The sequence below is a fragment of the Equus przewalskii genome, chromosome 10 (genome assembly GCF_037783145.1).
Source record: "Equus przewalskii isolate Varuska chromosome 10, EquPr2, whole genome shotgun sequence".
Classification (NCBI taxonomy): Eukaryota; Metazoa; Chordata; class Mammalia; order Perissodactyla; family Equidae; genus Equus; species Equus przewalskii.
In genome coordinates this window covers 25,456,208-25,474,607 of record NC_091840.1, presented here as the reverse complement: position 1 = coordinate 25,474,607, position 18,400 = coordinate 25,456,208, and the positions used below count along the sequence as shown (strand labels likewise).

The following is an 18,400-nucleotide window of genomic DNA, read 5'->3' as shown; positions in this document are numbered from 1 at the left end:
AGGTACTAAAATTTGAGGCGTTTAAAGAAGGGAGAGATGGTCCTTCAAGGGGAATGAGTAAAATGAGGGCAAGGTGGAGGACAAGTCTTCAGGTCAGAAGGTAGAATGGTGGACAGGAAAGAGAAGGTGTTCTGTGGAAACATGGTTCCTTAAGAGGATTCAGTCTCTCTGAAGACATGCTGGCTTACTATGAGTATTATTTTTTATTTAAAATGTGCTTTCTTACTGAAGTATATGAAGTCAGTCTCTCTGGTCCCTCTGCTTAAGTAACCCCAGTAATTCCCATCAACTGGGGAAAATATTTTACCAAGAAGAGCTAGATTTTTAATTATTGAGAAGATCTGTACTGAAGTTGTTGGCTTTTTTAGTTTGATTCAGACTACATTATTGTCTATTTAAAATATTGCTCTGACGTTGATTTTCTTTAAAGCTTTTCTAATTTAGTTTTCCTTCTGAATTCATTGTTTTTGAAAAGTTAAAAAAAATAAAGTCAAACAAGAAGTAGAGAGACTGTGACAGACACCTTCAGCTGAAGTCCTCTTTATTCACTTTCTCAGTGCCTTTGCCTCCCTCCCTCCCCTGGGACGACCTAGTCCCTGAATTTAGTGTGCATCCTTCCAGTGCAGAGAGAGAGAGTGTGCATATGAATATCTAAACAGATTCCATGGCAGTCATCGTTTTCAGTTCTTCCTCTTTTTCAACATCTGTTCATCTGGGTACACATAGATCTAGGTCCCACATTTTAGCTGTTTCATTTCTGTTTCATGGTCTGAGTATTTCAATTTTCCAAACCCCTTTGACAGATACTTAAATTGTTTCTGTTTTTTACCATTACAGACAAAACTCCAGTGAACAACAACCTCCTACATACCTTTTATGGTTTTCTTCTCCTCCTTCCTCCTTTTTTTGTTTTGTTGTTGTTGTTGTTTTTGTTGTTTTGGTGGTTTGATTCTCCCACTTGGTCCACCAGTTTGGTATTCACAATCATTGTTTGAGGGAGAGTGGAGGATGAGGAGCATCTTCCATTACTTGGAATGCCAGTCTTCTTTTACTAGGGCCAGAGGCTCTGAAATTTTCTTTTCCTATGGATTCTTTTTGGAGTCTGATAAATTTCTCAACCTTTGCATTTTAATATTGTGTATTTTTATTGTGTCATATTTAATTGCTGTTTTTCATAAATGTTAATTATTCACCTTTTCTCCTTCTCCCTTCTTTTTTTTTTCTGCTTTATCTCCCCAACCCCCCCCCCCCCCCCCACCCCAGTGCACAGTTGTATATCTTAGTTGCAGGTCCTTCTAGTTGTGGGATCCTTCTCCCTTCTAAGTTTTTTTTTTTAACCTACTTTTTAACTCCTAGAATACTTCTCACCTAGTAGATGTTGAACTATTTAGTGATCTCCAATACAGTTTATGCAGTTCGGGTGTTACCTTGTAAGTTCAGCATGACCCAAACATAGCTGGTATTTATGAAAGAGTGTCTTGGAGCATTCTTAGCCAAATTAAACATTTTAAAAATGTCAGCCTTCAGATTAGATTAAAATTATTTAGATTTAGATTAGAATTGTTACAGATAAGCTTTGTTCAGGGACCATATATTTCAATGACCAGTGGTTCTCATTTATAATTTTTTTTCGTGGAGTTTTTAATCTCCTATGCTTTATTCCTTATTGTGGGGTTGAATATATTTTAAATTTTTATGTTCCATGTTTTCTCCTCCTTTAAATGTGCATCTTGTTCAGAGCTTTGAGCACTTGGAATGCTGAAGTGTTACAAATGAAAACTGTTACTCTTCTCTAATGATACACTGCCTGCTGCGTGTGTTTGAGTAGGACTTCCTTTCTTAACTAGTTTGGGCAGCCGCCTCATCTATGAATATGTATTCACTTCATGAATATATCAACTATCTTTAAAAATTTGAGAAGGATTTATTTGCTGAGTATTTTTTAAAAACAATTGATAAGACCTTAAGATGGAAATCTTAGTAATAAATATAACTGTGGAATATCAGATGCCTGGGCATTTGCTCTCTGATTTATCATGTCTTGGGATATGGTTCAGGTCACAAGTATTATGGTTAGACAGTAACCTGTGGACTTAGGCTTGCTCTGACTTTAACTTGGGTGGAGTGTAAGCTCTCTGTGTGCTCAGGAGTATTGGTCATGTCACCCAGGAGGCAGTTTTGTGTAGTGATTTATCTTCCTTATGCTGTTGTAATCACTAAGTTTGAGTGGAATTTGTTCCCTGCGCTTTGTCACTTCAATCTCACATTTTATGCTGCAAAGAAATGTTCCTATTTTAAGTCTTTCTTTAGAATAAAATTATGTTCTTATATGGAACACTAACACCACGGAGTTTTGTTTTCCCTTCCATTCTGAAAACTCTGCTATAAAATTTTTAGTTCCTAAGTAAAAAGCAATTTTTTTTCCAACTGTAGTCACCTTCTTGGGTTATTTCATCTGATACATAACAGAAGCCTTTGTTGTTTCTGTGGGAGTCAAAATACAAAGAATTTTCTTCGTGAAATTGTATTTTGTTTGTGTAATTCTTTCTTTAAAATACGTTTTGTTTTCTTTTTACTACAAAAGTAAAACATGCTCATTTTTTTAAAAACGAAAAGTATAGCTAAAGGAGGCAATCACTCAGTCTTCGTGGTGGCTATCAGGTAGTTCCCATAGTGGGTATGCCAGTACACACCCGCACCCCCAGTACAGGAGAGGCCTTGTCTCCCTGGGCTCTCCCAGCATTGTTATCATGAAAATGGGCACCACACATTTGTTAGGGGAAAATACAATTTAGTTTGTATCAACTTTACGTACATCTTACCTGTAACTCATTAATGTTAACAAGAGCATAAACCTGAAACATGTTAGCGAAACAAACTTTGTTAATGAATTTGACATACAGAGAGGGGAAACATTCTGTTTGTTGAATGTATAGAGTTACTGTCTAATCTTTGCAAAAGAGAAGGAGATTCATTCAATCATTTATTAAAGAAGTATTTTTTCTCGCTTTCCATGTGCTAGACACTGTCTGGGTGCAGCAATAAAACAGACAAGCATCTGCCTTCTTAATTCCAGATGTACTATGGTAGAAAGACTTTATATGCTATAGAAAAAAATTAAGGAATGAAGGAGGAATAGGATTGTGGCTGTGAGGGGAGGTTTGCATTTTGAAGGGTATCGGGGAAGGCGTCACAGAGATGGTGACTGTTACAGAAAGACGCAGCGGTGGGGAGGGAGTGTGCCAGGAGAAGATCTAGGGGGAGAGTTATCCAGGGAGAGAAAAGGGCGAGCACATGGCCTGAGGCAGGGATGAGCCCATTCTGTCTGAGGAACATAACAGCAAAGAAGGGCAGTGTGGCCAGAACACTGTGAGCTCAGGAGAATGTATGTGGCCGCAGAGGTGATAAGGTCCAGACTGTGCAGGGCCTTTCTGGCCATTGTAAGGACTTCGGCTTTTACTGGGAGTGAGACGGGAAGTCACTGGAGGTTCTATCAGGGGCCACGATTAAACTAAAAAGGTAAAGCCAAAAAGTACTGGTATTCTGACTTTCCTTTTTCAACAGCTTTGTTTATTTCTTGCAAATAATTTTGGTATTAACTAATGGCTACTGGTGAGTAGTCATACATAGATTTAAACATTTGTGTCAGTACTGAAAATTTCCCTGAAAAACAGATCTTAGGTATTTGCATTTAAATTCAAAGAAAGGAAGTACAGTAGGAAAGCCTGTCTATAGGTGTCCATTCCTGGGGGGCCCTGCTTCATTACTGAGTTCTCCGTCCTGAATTGTCTTGGGGAAAAAAAATCAGGGGTATATTCTGTGCAAGACATTGTATTCACCCTTAGACATGGGAGGATACACACACACACACACACACAGCTACTCTACTGGATTATTTTAATTTGTTTTGAACCTTTTTATTATGAAACATAGAAAAATACACAAAACGTAACTGTATAGTTTAAAGATTAATTATAAAAAGTACCTACATAACCACCAATTAGACCTAGAAATATACCACTGCCAGCACCCAGAAGAATCGTGCTCTGTGTCTCTTCTACATCGTAACCCAAACCATGGCTCAGAGGTATCACTAGTCTGACGTGTTTGATAATCATGTCTTTACTTTTCCTTGTGATTTTTACCACCTAGGATTCATTGCAAACCAATATAGTTTACTTTTGTCTGTTTTTGAACTTTATATAAGTGGAATGATACTATGTGTGGTTTTTTGTGTCTTCTTTCAGAACCTAACACTATGTTTTTAACTTTCATCTATGTTGTTATTGTAGAACTGTAATTTAATTTCGTTGCCATATAGCATCCTGTTATATGACCGTACCACAATTTATATATTCATTCTACTATGGATGCTGTTTTTGGCTGTTATGAACAGTGTTGCTGTGAACATTCTTATTTATGTATGCTGACAGACATGTGCTGGGCCTTCTCTGGTCCATATTTTGGGAGTGGAATTGCTGGATCTTTAGTTTTATTAGATAATAATAAACTTTCTCCAAAGTGGGTATGCTAATTTGTCCTCCTACTAACAGTGTGAGAGTGTCCCTGTTCCTCCTATTTTTTACCAGTGTTTTCAGACTCTTTAAAAATGTTACCAATTCTTTAGGACTAAAAATGTTCATTCTAGCGAATTAACTGAGAAGCCAAAGCCTTAAACTTAAAAAAAAAAATTAGAGTAAAAGATTAAAGGTACTGGTTTCTACTTTAAGAATCACAGATATTCAGAGCATTTTCATTTGTTATAGTTGATATCTTCTGCCAGAGTAGTTGCTTATAAAGTTTTAAAGGCATTTATCTGTCTACCCTCAGAGGGTTAGGGACCTTGTCTGTCTTTTTTTACTACCGTGTCTCAAAGAATGTGTTGCCCACTTGGTGTTCAGTAAATATGTGTTAAATGAATTTGACCGGACTCTTACTACTGCTGAATCTTCTGCAAGACTGTCTTGTTTTAGTGTCAGTAGTTTAGGACAGTTTTTGGTGAGGGCTCATTCCATTACTGATAGTAACCAGACTTGGTTTACCAAAATAAGAGCAGCTCATTTGTACCAGTTAAAAATAGTGTTTAAATTTTTCAGGAAAAGATTCTGTTTTTAAAGAATCACCCACGGTGTATGCAGTACTAAAAGAGAAGATAGGGCCAGAATTTTCTGCCCAGGTGAGGCTCCTGGAAGCCTTGCAACCACATTTATCCCTCTTTTTGTTTTGAGTCACTTTGTAGGGTATGGTAGACCATTAGGGCGGTGGTGGTAGTGGTGGTTACCCAAGGTATTTCCCCAGTCTTCAACAAGAACTTCAGTGTGACAGCTGTTTATTGAAACCATAGGATACATGGCTTTGTTTAAATGTATCTTGCTTTGGTGTAACTGACCAACAGAGCACTTGATAATTACAAAGGGGTATTTTCCATAAAAACTTAGTAGTTCTTTCAACATTTTGTGAAGTAGCTGGCAAAAGTGATCACTCCCCTCTTTTAAATGTTCACATGAGCAAGCCACTTATTTCATTTTCTTTGTACTAACAAATTAGGCCAATTTATTAGAAAAATTAGTTTGGATTTTTCTGACTAATTTCAAAGTATAATCTTTTTGAGAGATGACTAATAAATAGAGCACTCAGAACTAGTGTTGAGATATAAGAATGGTAATTTTGACTAGTAAATGCTAACAAATGTATCACCTGCTTTTGTAAGAGTTCCACTTTTCAGAATAGCCAAAGTAAAGATTTATGAGATTGAGAATCTAGTTGTCTGATTCATCATCTTTATTTCCAACAGTGATTTCCTGTTAGACAAGACAAATTAGAGTCTTCCTACTGACTTAACTTGGTGAGTTTTTACATAGTTTTATTTTAAACATAGTTTAAGATCATGAGGCAAAAAGCGGAATGAAATGTGTAGAAATATTTACTATGACTTTAAAAAATGCAAATCTTCACATCTTGAGTGCAATCTACTATTTCATTTCAGTGCAAGTGGCATGTAAAGTTAGCAGTCATATAAGGTAAGCATCTAAGTGTTGTCTTTTTTTTTTTTTTTAATAATGAGCCTTACAAACAGTGTTAAACATATTTCATAAGTGGCTTCAAAAGAATATTTATTCTAAATATTCTTTCCTGGCATAAAGCAGAGCTATTTATTCAGGTCTCCTCTGGTGACTGCTGTGCATAGGATGACTTTACACCAATGGTGGAGGGGAGAAAAGATGTTTGGATTTAAATTTTTAATCAATGGTTGATAATACATGATATGGAGACCTTAGAGTAAGATTATTTTTCTCCCTAGAAAAGATCTTCAGGGAAATTAGAATTACAGTTTATAGAAGGAGATGCCTTAAAGCAATTCATGGGCTTCATTTTACTCTGGAAAAGGAGTTTGATTCTGAGCCGACTGCCTTTGTGTTATGTACCTTAGAGCTCATCTTTCTATGAGTAACTTAAAAAAATCTTTCTACCATTCCGGCTGGCATCTGAAAATTTTTGCTTTGTGGCATGAGACTCTTGCCTCAAATGCTTATATATGTTTTTACAGAGTTTTATTGGGTAAAATAGGTGTTACCGCATTTTAATCTTTTAAATTCTGACACAAATCATCAGGAGCCAAGAAATTCTAAGACAGACATTCTGTCTGATTTTCCCCTGTTTTGTCTGTCTGTATGGTCTTACTTTTTCCTTGCGTCATGAATTTTGGAATGAACATTTCAAACTGAGAACTTTCTGCCAGTCCTTTGTTCCATTTAGTTTCATTAGAACCTTAACATTAACATAGAAATTGGCTTATTTTTAATAACTTCAGGAGGAGAGAGAATTTATTTCTTGCAGATGGTTTCTAGGTGAGGAGCACGGGTCCATGTAAACAGTCGTCAGGTTACTTCAGTTAAGACCATAGTTAGAGGAGATTAAAGCATACATTTACTCCCATCTCCCATTCGTAGTTGGAGGGAGGTCTAGGTGTCTCTCATAAAGAAAAGTGTCTTGAGAGAATACTCATTTCTGTACTGCTAGATAGTAGTAGTTAGTGCTGAAGAGAATTGGTTGCCCTTGTGTTATTACCAAATCCTCTGGAGCAGGTGGGCCTTTTCAGCTTCTAAGTTAATGAATTTATTTCAATTGCATACCCTAAGACTAATTTAGAATTTGTTCTTTGGTATGCATTCCTTGGGCCCGTTCTGGAGCCGAATTGTGTTAGCAAGAAATCTTTTTAAATGGCTTGACTAAAGTATAGATGGCTAAAGAGAATTGCATGTTGAATTTGGCTTCTATAAAGACCAGAGGACCCTGCAGGGTTATGCAACCTCTGCCTATTTGTTCCATGAAATGACTCTTCTGTTTTTGAATTCCTTGCAGATTGGACACGCTTAAGTTGCATTAGGACCAAGCCTTTCCTCTGTTTACTATGTGGATTTTATAAGGTTCATCATAGTTGCAGTTGAAGGGAGAGGGTGAAAAACTGTAACCTCTCAAATTTTCAAACTGCTTTGGGAATATAATTATGTAATAAATAGAATCTTCTTAGCCATAAGATTTTTTCCCTCTTCTTCCTTCTCCTCCTCTTTAAAAATTCTGTCCCAGCTCTTGATTAAGAATAAGTCTTCTCAACCTAGAGGAGAAATCTTTGATAACACGTGGGATGTGTTAAAATCTTCATCTTTCTTAAGTTTGCTCTTTGTGGCCCTGGAGATTTTTGCCCAAGCCAGTCAGTGGAATCAACACCTTATTATAGTTTGTGGTGAGAGAGCAGTTGTTGTTTGTTTGGTTCTGCCTGTCTAACTTCATTTCTAAAGGGGCTTTCCTTTGGAACTGAGATCCACTTTGAAGTGAAATAGCCCCTTTATAATCAGGTTTGTGTGCTGATTTGGATTCATGTTGTTCCATCTCCAACCTCTCCCAAATGATGATTTTGAAAGTGATATATGGAAAAGTCTAATCTGATGAACCGTGTCTACCTTTTCTTAAAAAGCAGTTGGAGGAGTTGTTTTTTCCCCCTGCAGGGGTTCAGTAATTAACAACAGCAGCACATCACCTGATGGCATTAGTGCAGACCTTGTGAAACCTGTGGTTGTTGCAGCCGTGGTTTATTCCGCTGGATCCTCCATCCAAGTAAAGAATTTTTTTCCTCCAATGTTGTTATGTAGATTTATTTAGCTCAATAGTCATTTGGCCCTAAATTAAAAAGAAAACAAAAACTCAGAAGTCTTTTTAGGGTCTAAGGAGATGCAGTCTTACAAGGCTATTAAGTGGCATCTGCCCCTTTCCAGGACAGACCTCTGCATTTAGAGCAGAACATGCATTGCATTCTCCCTGGACATATTTTTGGGGTAGGGAATTATGCTAACATGTCTGTTTCAACAGCTCTTACATAATGGATAGTTTTTAGGGGAGGGAGTGATTCCGTGGCCCTTAAATTGGCAATAAATTTTTCTGCTCTTTGATTTTTTTTCTTAACTGGAAAAGTTGCTTCCAAGGTGAGAATTATTCCATATTTTAACCTTTGAGCTGGCTGCTAAGGTCTCCTTGGGGACAAGGACACTTTGTAGTTATTTATAACCTGTAGAGAAGGGCAGTAAGGCTGTAAACAGCTGGCACACATTGAGGTTTGGCAGTCAGTGGGAGTGTTCTGTTGGTTATCCCACGGCTTTCCCTGCCTTGTGATTCTTTCATGTACCTCCTTGTTCATCTTTAGCTTGACTTTGTCTGGATGAGCCTTACCAGCCAGGCTGTTTCTATAAAACTCTCTCTTATAACACTTAGATTGAGGAGAAGAGGGAAAGATAGGCTTTTTATGTATGAAAACGTATCTAATCCTCAGAATTATTTCAGAGTCTATACTTGCCTAAGAGATATCTGTAGACTGGGAAAATCTTAAAGGTACTGACATTACATATGTAATACTATACTGGTTTCTGAGTTTTCCTTATATACAACTGTTGCAAGAACAATTCAATTCTTAATTAGATAAATATTTGGGTATGGCAAAAAATATGTTCCCCATGTTAGCCTGGTATAGAAAAAACTTAGTTGTATATCTAGACATGTTATAAACATCTCTCTCTCTCTCTCCATACATATATATATGTAAATATATATACAAGTTTACACATGTATATATTTAATATCTTTTCTCTACATGTCATTTTTAAGGGAATCAAACCCTGTGCAGATAGGAAAATTATGGGTCAAATCTAAGAAAATGCTAAAGATCTGCCTCAATTTTATGTATTGGAATTTTATTGTATAGATTTAATTTGAAATAACATAGTGGTCTAGCCTGAGTTCCTGACGGCTGCTGTAATGGTACTTTGTATAACCAGGATCGACTTGTTCTGGAAAATGTGCTTATATTACTGTGGTCTTGTAGGTTCAGGAACTTCCATTTAACCTTACAGGCTTCCCTTTTCTCCCAAGTTTTCTTGGAATTTTTTTTAATCAAAGAAGAGTGTAGTGTTGGAAATGTATTGAATGAATTCTTTAAAATTGGAGTGAGATGAACTGATAGTTTTCTTTTTTGTTTAATTTTTTAAAAAAGTATGCCTAGATTCCTATGGCTGTTATTCATTCAGCCGCTCTCAAAATTTAACCTTTTAACTAGAGCTCGTTAAGGAAAAATATGATCCCAAAAGACAGTGAGTTTAGTTATTCAACAATAGTTTCATTGAACAAATATTTGTTGAGTGCCAGTTATGATACCATTTTAGGCACAGAGGGATGCTCTTCTCGCATTGAGCTTATTAACTTCTAGTGGGGAAGACAATAGATAAGTGAAAAAATAAAAGCAAGATAGTTTCAGACAGTGGTAATAAAGAAGAAAATAAAATAGGGTAATGTGATGAGAGGGGCAGGCTAGACGTGGGCTACTTCAGATCAGGGGGTCGGGAAAGACCTCTCTGAGGATATTACATTTGACAGGCTTCCTAAATCACAAGAAGGAGCCAGCTGTGAAAAGATCTGGGGAAGGAAGGGCTCTCCAGGCTGAGGAAAGAGCCCGATGTGTTTACCAAATAGAGTTAAAGGCCTGAATGACTAAAGCATGGTGCCTGAGAAGGGTAAAGGCTGCTAATTCCTTTCTAAATTTTTAATTTATTATTTGAAAGGTAATATATTCACATGGTTCACGATTCATAAAGTACAAAAGGGAATACAATGGAAATTCTCCTTCCCACCCAAGTACCCAATTTCCTTCCTTGGAAGTAACTAGTATCCCCAGAGTCTTGTGTAGTTTTACCAGAGATGTTATATGTATTAAAACAAAGAAATATTTTTGCCTATTTAAATGGAAAGAGCTTCCCCATTCCTTTTTTTTTTTTTTGCAGATACTGTTATTACACTGTGTATCAGAATTTATTTAATCAATTCCTTGTTGATGGATTTTTAGGTTATTTCCATTCTTTCATGATTACAAATAATGCGACAGTGAAAAACCTTTTGTTTGTCATATTAAATATATCGGCAGGGTAAATTTCTAGAGATGGAATTACTGGATCAAAGGGGATATGCATTTCTTATGCATTCTGATATACGTTTCCCTTCATGGAGATTGTAGCAATTTATACTCTAACCAGAAATGTTCTCCTTACCCTGGACAAGTGTTATCAAACATTTTGATATTTGCCAATTCGCTGGGTGAATCCATGTGCAATTTAATTGCATTTCTCTTATTATGAATGAGAGAGAATTGAACATGTTTTCACATAGTTAAGAACCATTGCTTATTTACATTTCTGGAAACCATTGAGTGTTCTTTGCCCATTTTTCTGTTAGGCTTTTGATGACTTCTTGATCTTTAGATTCACCTAATACTAAATCCCTCTGTTAAAGAATTAAACAAAAACAAATACAATGTTATGTGTCAGTTATATCTCAATAATAAAAAAAGCAGTCATCTTTAACTTGTGAATTTTACAAAGCATGAACCTGATAAGAGACATTAAAAAAAAATCCCAATCTTTCCTTTGCTGATTGAGGTCTCTCTTGATTGCCCTTAGTTTCATTTTAAGAAGTGTCTCTAAATTTAAAAAAATAAAAGTGCATTTAGTATTTTGTCAGACTAGATTGAACTGCAGAAGTTTACCCATAACAAATATCAAAAGTCGTTCATACCTTGCAACAGAAAACATCAGTATGACCTGTAATAATCTGTCCTTGGGGTAATGAAAAAGAAGTTATTACCTCCTGCGCTGTATATGATTGCAGACGCTGGAACAGAAGAAACACAAATGTCTCTTTGAGGTCACATCAGTTTCTCAAAAAGAGTATACTCAAGTCTTGCTATAGTTGTTTTTTTTTTTTTTTTTTTTTGGTCAACAATCTTTTTGGCTTCTTCTGTTTTTGAAAATGCAGACGTCTCTCAGGTTTAAAATAGTTATGACATTGGGATTTTTTCCTTACTTGGAAACTGTACAAGGCTTTAAACCAAAAGAAAAAAAGTGAAAAGTCCCTAACCATTTTTTGGCAAGAAGCTATGTTCCCAGCCATCTAGCTTGTTCATGTTTGTGTTATGTTGAACCACATGAAATTGGCGATATTCGACTATTTTTGGCCTACAAAGCAATTTCATGATTCAATCTAATAGCACCACAATCTTATTTCTGTATTTTAAGACTGATAGATATAAGGCTAACTCATGGATATCATGCATGTGATATACCTGTGTTAGTTGATTTTTTTTTTAATTCTCTGGGTGACTGGATTAGGTTGAAAATTGAGGAATGCTTACAGGGAATAAGAGAAAGATAAAAAATAACTGCACAAGCTGTCTATGTAACACTTTTCAGAGAGTGTTCTAGCCCAGCTCTGCATATGTTTCAGGTTAAACTATGGAGACATTTCCCTCTATTGTACAGGGAATTCATCTTCTATTCTGAAAGAATCCTGATTACGTAAGAGTTTAGTTCGAATTACTGATTTCTGTTTTCAAAATAAATGAAATTATAACAAGCCTTTCTCCTTTTGTAGAATGAAGATATATTTGATACTGGATGAAAAAGTTACTTTTACCAGGGCTGATAACTTGAGGTGCCAGGCTGGGAGTTTTTGGCTTTGTGTGTAACTCATCCAAAAGAAGAAATTAATGATTCTCATTGCATTGCAAATCTAATATACTCAGCATTATTGGAAGGATTCTTTTATAAATATGTTAAAGAAACAAGCAGAAAAGTTAATGAACTTGAACGCAACTGGATAAATGTTTCAGTCATCAAAGTATTTGTGCTGAATGCCTTGTTGCAGGCAGGCTGTGCTAGGTGATAAGGGGATACAGAGAAGAATAGTTGCGAGTTCCTTTGAAGGAGTTTTAAGTCTACTGGAGGCAACAGAAGTGTTCATAAGTGTAAAAGAAGGCAGCAAAGAGTGCTCTGTGTAGGTTCCATTGAAAGCATTATCTGTGTATCATGACAGTATTAATACGTTTTTGATTTTTTTTTAGAAAGATTAGCCCTGAGGCTAACATTTGCCAATCTTCCTCTTTTTGCTGAGGAAGACTGGCCCTGAGCTAACATCCGTACCCATCTTCCTCTACTTTACATGTGGGACGCCTACCACAGCATGGCTTGCCAAGCGGTGCCATGTCTGCACCCGGGATCCGAACTGGCAAACCCTGGGCCACCAAAGCAGAACGTGCGCACTTAACCGCTGCGCTACCAGGCCGGCCCCTACATTTTCTTTTTTACTTCTGTCTACTCTCCAAAGTTTAATGTTTTAGTTAGAAATCATGTATATTGATTGACTTTAATCTCTTGTCAAAAATGATTAACAACTTCGTGGTCTCATAATACCTGCTAGGAAGCATTCTGTTAGAGATTGCTGCTACTTGCTATTGATACTACCTTCCATGGAATTTGAGCAGTAGCAGAGTTGACAGAGATATTTAAAAGTATATTTCTTGGTGTAGCCTCACAGGTTAGGACTTAGTAGAGTGTACAGGAAAATAAATGGTGGTATATAACAGATGCGTTCAACGTCAGGACTGTCGGCATACTGGGGAATTGCTAAGCTTTGAAAAATAAATTTCTCATTGGAGAACTTGGACGGTCTTGTGTTAACCTGTTTGCAGCCAGGAACAGTATATTTTGGTGCTAGTTGTCTCCTACAAAGGTTCTTAAACCATGACCCTCAAATGGGCCTCCTCTTTTCTAAAATTGTTTTTCTGCTAGGCATCTATGGCAGTTGGCACGAAGTGCTGGAGAGTTCATGTGACACCAGGCTACTTTGCTGCTGAGCACTTTGCCCATGGTGCCTGCCATGAGTGAAATTAATTAGACTTGTGCTCTCCTGGTCAATTTCCCTCTCAGCAGGTTGTGTGGTTAGAGCTCCTCAGAGTCTAAGGCTGATTCTCCAGTTCTACTAGCTGCTGGGTTGGACATTTTTTAAAAATGGGAAGAGAGGTGATACTGTTTAAAAAAAAATGACTTGGCTACAAAATAAGTGAAAAGCTAAAAAAGAAGAAAAAATGGCCAAGACCAAAGTTCTTTTGTTTTTTTGTTTTTTTTTCTGGTGGTTATAATGGACCATGGTTCAGTAGTAACAAGCCATTAAAATAAACTCGTTTTAAATTTGTCCTTTTCTTAGGTTTAGAGAATTCTTAAATTGTTAATTGTTAGACAAATTTGAAGTATTTTTTTAAACTTCAAAATAAACTCAAGTTAGTGTTTTATGATCACTCAGTGTAGAGCTGAGCCTGTACCCCACACCTCCAGAGCCAACTTTTATGCTTTTAACTAACGTGTAAAATTCACATGTTCATTGTCAACCCGCCCAAAAAGATAGTTTTAAGTAAGAATTTTGAGATTTCATTCGGGCTCCTCCTGGCATTAATGGTAACTAGGGTTTGTAAAACTGCCTTAGACGTATTTACTCGTTACTAGACAAACTGTTCTGTAAGAATGTGTTTTCCATCAGATGCAAGCCTACCTTGATCACAGGTGATCAATTATAGCATCTGGTCTGTTTTCTTGGTGTTACCCTGGAGTCATGAAGTGCACGAACCATGGAGGCCTGAATGCCACTGCCATGCTTCGTTTGCTAGCTTAAGTGAAATAGCACATCATGTGTATAAGATTGTTAACTCCATCTGTGATTACATGGAATACTTCAGTTGTAAATGCCTTTAGGATGGTATTTAAACCTAATGAGGACTCTGGTAATGCCAATGGAATTACGAAGTGAGGGTGTGACTATATCTTATTAATCCCCCTCCATGCTTATTACTTAAGTGGCCAGAATGTGTGAGTTGAGTGGTTTTTTTTTGTTATTCATTTATACTTCTTTCTACAAAGGGTTTGAGGCAATTTCCAGAAATACTTAACATTTAAAAGAGTAAAATAAACAGTTGAGGGAATTAGAGCAAAGTGAATAACATTAAGAAAATAGTAAAACTATTATAGAATGAACATATGATCTTATATAGAATATAGCATATAGAACAAGCCTATCAACCTATGCTTTCAAGAGGTGGGTCACAAATTTGTCTCAGGGCTTCCTAGTAGCCAAGCAAAGAGGGCAACATGATCATGCTGAAAACAAACCAGGTGTTCAGGAAAGAATTTTCTCCCTTGGGTAGTTTATAGTCTCACCAGCAGTATATGAGAGTTCCCATATCCCCATATGTGGTATGGTTGATTTTTTTTCTTGCTGGTCTGATAGGTGTAAAATGTTTGAGCCATCTTATTTCTGTGAACAATATTTTTATAAGGTAGTTGGCTTTTTTCTTACTGATTTTGTAGAAATATTTTATCAATTCATGTATTAATAAAATAATCCCTTTGTCATGGGTTGCCAACTTTTTTTTTTCAGTTTTGTTTATGGTACTTAAAAATTGTAACCAAATTCACTAATTTTTTAATGGCTTTTGGGTTTAGAAAGGCCCGGGAGGGGAGAATTTGGAGTTGGATTTTGATTTGCTACTGGGACACCCTGTTGAGATGTATAGTAGTTATTTGAAGTGGTCTGAGGCTTATGAGAGAGGTCATGGTTAGAGAGATTTGGGAAACATTTGTATGAAGGTAGAAATTTGACAATGTTGGGGGGGATAAAATTGCCATGAAAGAGAATGTAGATTGGAAAAATGATTGAGGATGAAACCATGGGAACAATAGAGGAGGAAGAGAATCCAATAAAAGAGACTGAGGAATGAGCATGAAACAGAGAGCAGGAAGCATCTGGAAAATCGCATAGTGACAGAGTGTAAGTGGGGAGAGATCTCTAGTGCTGCAGAGAAAGGAACACATCTGGGAAAGGGGTAAATGTTCCCCTGGAGGAGAGCAGCTAGCAATGGGTTGAGGAATAGAAGACTGCCCTGAAGTCTGCAGTGAAGCGTAGGAGAAGATGAGACAGCAGTTAGAGAGGTAATAGGTCATTTCCTTTGGAGTAGAGTGTTTGTACCACAAGGGAAGGAGCCAGTCGCAAAGTTGTGTTGGTGTTCACTGTGCTTTCTCCTCTTTATGCAGCCTTTTTAAGGATGTACTTTATGTGTCTTTTGAGTAAATTCATTTGGTAAGATAGTGTTAAGTATTATGCAGAAGATTAAAATAGGGTGATTTAATTGTGACTAAGAGACTACTTTAGATTAGATAATCTTCTCTGAGGTTAACATTTCATGCTAAGGAGCCATTTGAATGATAAGGGGAGAGCTTTCTAGGCAGGAGACAAAGTTTCCAGTCTCTGGAAGGTCTGACAGATAGTAGGATAGTAGACCATTAATCTAATAACATGCTCTTGCTTCTTGGGTGGGTTTTAGGGTGAAGAGAGCAGAGAAATCTTTGTCCCCTGACTTTGGAAATCTTGTTTAACCTTCAAACTGGCGATGTCAAGAGTTCCAAGTCCTCCACCTCCGGCAGAAATGTCGAGTGGCCCTGTAGCTGAGAGCTGGTGCTACACACAGGTAAGTTCATGTTTTCACCCTGGAAATCTTGCATCTTGGGAGGATTTGGGGGGATGAAAGGAATAAGATTTCTTTTCTACGTTGAGTTTCCTGCTTTCTCTGGGACATAACTGCCATAGCAGATAAAGTACTTGTCAGCTTTCCATTCCTTGTTTTCCCTCTTGGAATCTGAATGTCCTAGGCCAGTGTCTTTCACTGGAGGATAAAAGGGGACTCTTTGAAACTAGATCCACTTACATCCCCCTTGATGGAAATGTGTTCCTCTGTGTGCAGCTCAGGGGGAAACCAGGCTTGAGATTTGCAACCCCAGGCAGTGGCATCAACATCTAATTGTCCGATGTTGCTCTGAGCAGAGGCTGATTTTAGGTATGGCTTTATCATCTGCTTTCCCAACCCTGTCTGTGTTTTTCTCACTCATCCAGTGTTTCTCAGAAGCTGAGAAAAGTTATGAAAGCAGTTGGTCACTGTGCGATTTCTTAAAATGTGGATGAGGGATGGAAAAAGCTGAGGCGCCCTTTTGGCCACACACTGCTATCTTCCTATGGAGATCATGCAGAGGGAGGGAGGGGAAACAACGATCCGATCGTCAGCCTGTTTGTCAGTTTGCCCACTTCCTATTTAATTGCTTTCTGGTTTTCTATCAACAGATCAAAGTAGTGAAATTCTCCTACATGTGGACCATCAATAACTTTAGCTTTTGCCGGGAGGAAATGGGTGAAGTCATTAAAAGTTCAACCTTTTCATCAGGAGCCAATGATAAACTGAAATGGTGAGGAATATATGTAGCTGTAAAAATTTTTCTGAAAGTTGCCTGCTTTGCTTGGTTTTATGGGAGACTGACTAGAATGTAAGATCTTTGAAGGCTGGGAATTTGTTGTGAATGTATTCCCCAGTGCCTGGCACATAACAGATGCTCACTGATATTTGTTGAATTAATTCAGTGAGTGTATCAGGGATCAGCAAACTCAAACGGCTGTAGGGTAATGTAAAAGACTGAAGAGGGCCAGTGTTTGCAAGTGATATCCATCCACGGTATGAGTGTTGACCACTTGGCAAACGAGTGAGTGTCCTTCTAAAAGGGATGGTGGCTGCTCAGCTCCAGCTGACTATAGCTATGTGTGAATAAGGGCTACCAAATTTTCTGAGTTTTCAAGAAAAGCAAAAAAATCTAGATTTTAACACAATATCTGCTGACTTTTAAATTGCCTGCTTTTAAACAATCAAGGAGGTTTATTTGCTTATGTAACTGGAGTGCCCAGGGTGTCGGATGGGTTCAAAAGTAGTTTGATCCAGCAGCCCACTGGTTAGATTAAGGACTCCATTTCTCTCTGCTGTGCTCTTCACACTGTTGGACATCTCAGGTCTCCCTTCCCTTATGGTTGAAGGATGACTGGCAGTAGCAATGGGCATAACCCACCACCATCCAACAGAAGTCTTTGAACTTTCGGTGAACTAACTGTGGCCAAGAATACGTCATACAGGCACTGATTGGTTTAAATCTGGGTTCTCTCGGTTAGTCCTGTGGCAAAGGGAATAGGATCTGGGAGTGGGGGTCAGTCCCATCTAAACCGTGTGTCCTCTTGACCAGGAGCAGGCAGTTAAGGATACAACCGAGTGCTTACTGCAAAGACCAGAACACATGTCTGTGAACCACCACTTTTGACCTCTGATAACCCTCTGAGGAGTTAAACAAGTCTCCATCATTTAGTATTTTTTAGCTATGTACGTTAAGCAGTGTACTCCTAGGTGCAGAGAGAATACTATTCTTAGGCATTATGTTTAAATCTACATCTTTAGCACAATGTATAGTGATGTATGTGGCATATGCACTCCCTAGAGAGGCACTGGATTGGGCCACCTGTCTGAGAGAGGTGCCATAACATTGGCAAGGCCTAAGGATACATATGGCCTATGTATTATATGCGGTAGAAGCAGTGTCTGAACCACATGCCCTTCAGCTAATGACATTTGCAACTTAACTCAGTCGAACGGTTAAATTCTGTCTATATTTTGTTTTGATTCATTGGTAACAGATTGGCATCTTTGACACTATGGAGAAGCCTAGCTTGGAACTCTACCCTGGGTAATAGGAGTTTCCTTTTGTGCTTCCTTCGTACTGCCTCCTTTATTTTAATCTTAGAATATTATTGCCAGATTGATAAAGTATCTGTAAAGGATTATGTACTATTCACGTATTTCTCTAGAATACTTTTTCTCTCTCAAGGTGATATTAAAGGACTCATTGACATTTATTTTCATGGTTTTGCCAAAGTCCTGACAAAATAAGGGGCCGCCTTTCCTGAAATTGAGCGTAAGAATAGAGTGAGACTAGGCTGAGTTTTAAAATATTTTAGGGGGAGAAAAGAGTGATTTGGGAGATTATGAGGAAAAGGCAGGATGTGTTGTCAGATTCTAGGGTGCCCCTTTATTTTTCAAAAGTTCTTTATTTTATTATGGTGTGCATCATTCATTAAAGAATGCCCCTTTATTTTGATTGTTTCCTTTTTAAAA

The 18,400-nt window shown here is 37.6% G+C and overlaps 1 protein-coding gene across 7 annotated transcripts in view; it reads left to right on the top strand.

Annotated features, from left to right (window-relative positions):
- The window catches only part of SPOP (speckle type BTB/POZ protein), a 61,410-nt gene that overhangs the window by 25,883 nt on the left and 17,127 nt on the right, over positions 1-18,400 (top strand). For 3 of the 7 annotated variants that reach the window (XM_008520360.2, XM_070560643.1, XM_070560644.1), the window contains 4 exons: positions 5,795-5,845; positions 5,987-6,020; positions 15,746-15,889; positions 16,537-16,658. In XM_008520360.2, coding sequence (XP_008518582.1) covers positions 15,812-15,889; positions 16,537-16,658 — 200 coding nt within the window. In that variant the 5' untranslated portion in view covers positions 5,795-5,845; positions 5,987-6,020; positions 15,746-15,811. The remainder of the gene's footprint in view (positions 1-5,794; positions 5,846-5,986; positions 6,021-15,745; positions 15,890-16,536; positions 16,659-18,400) is intronic. The other 4 variants (XM_008520361.2, XM_070560641.1, XM_070560645.1 and 1 more) reach the window with 2 other exon arrangements.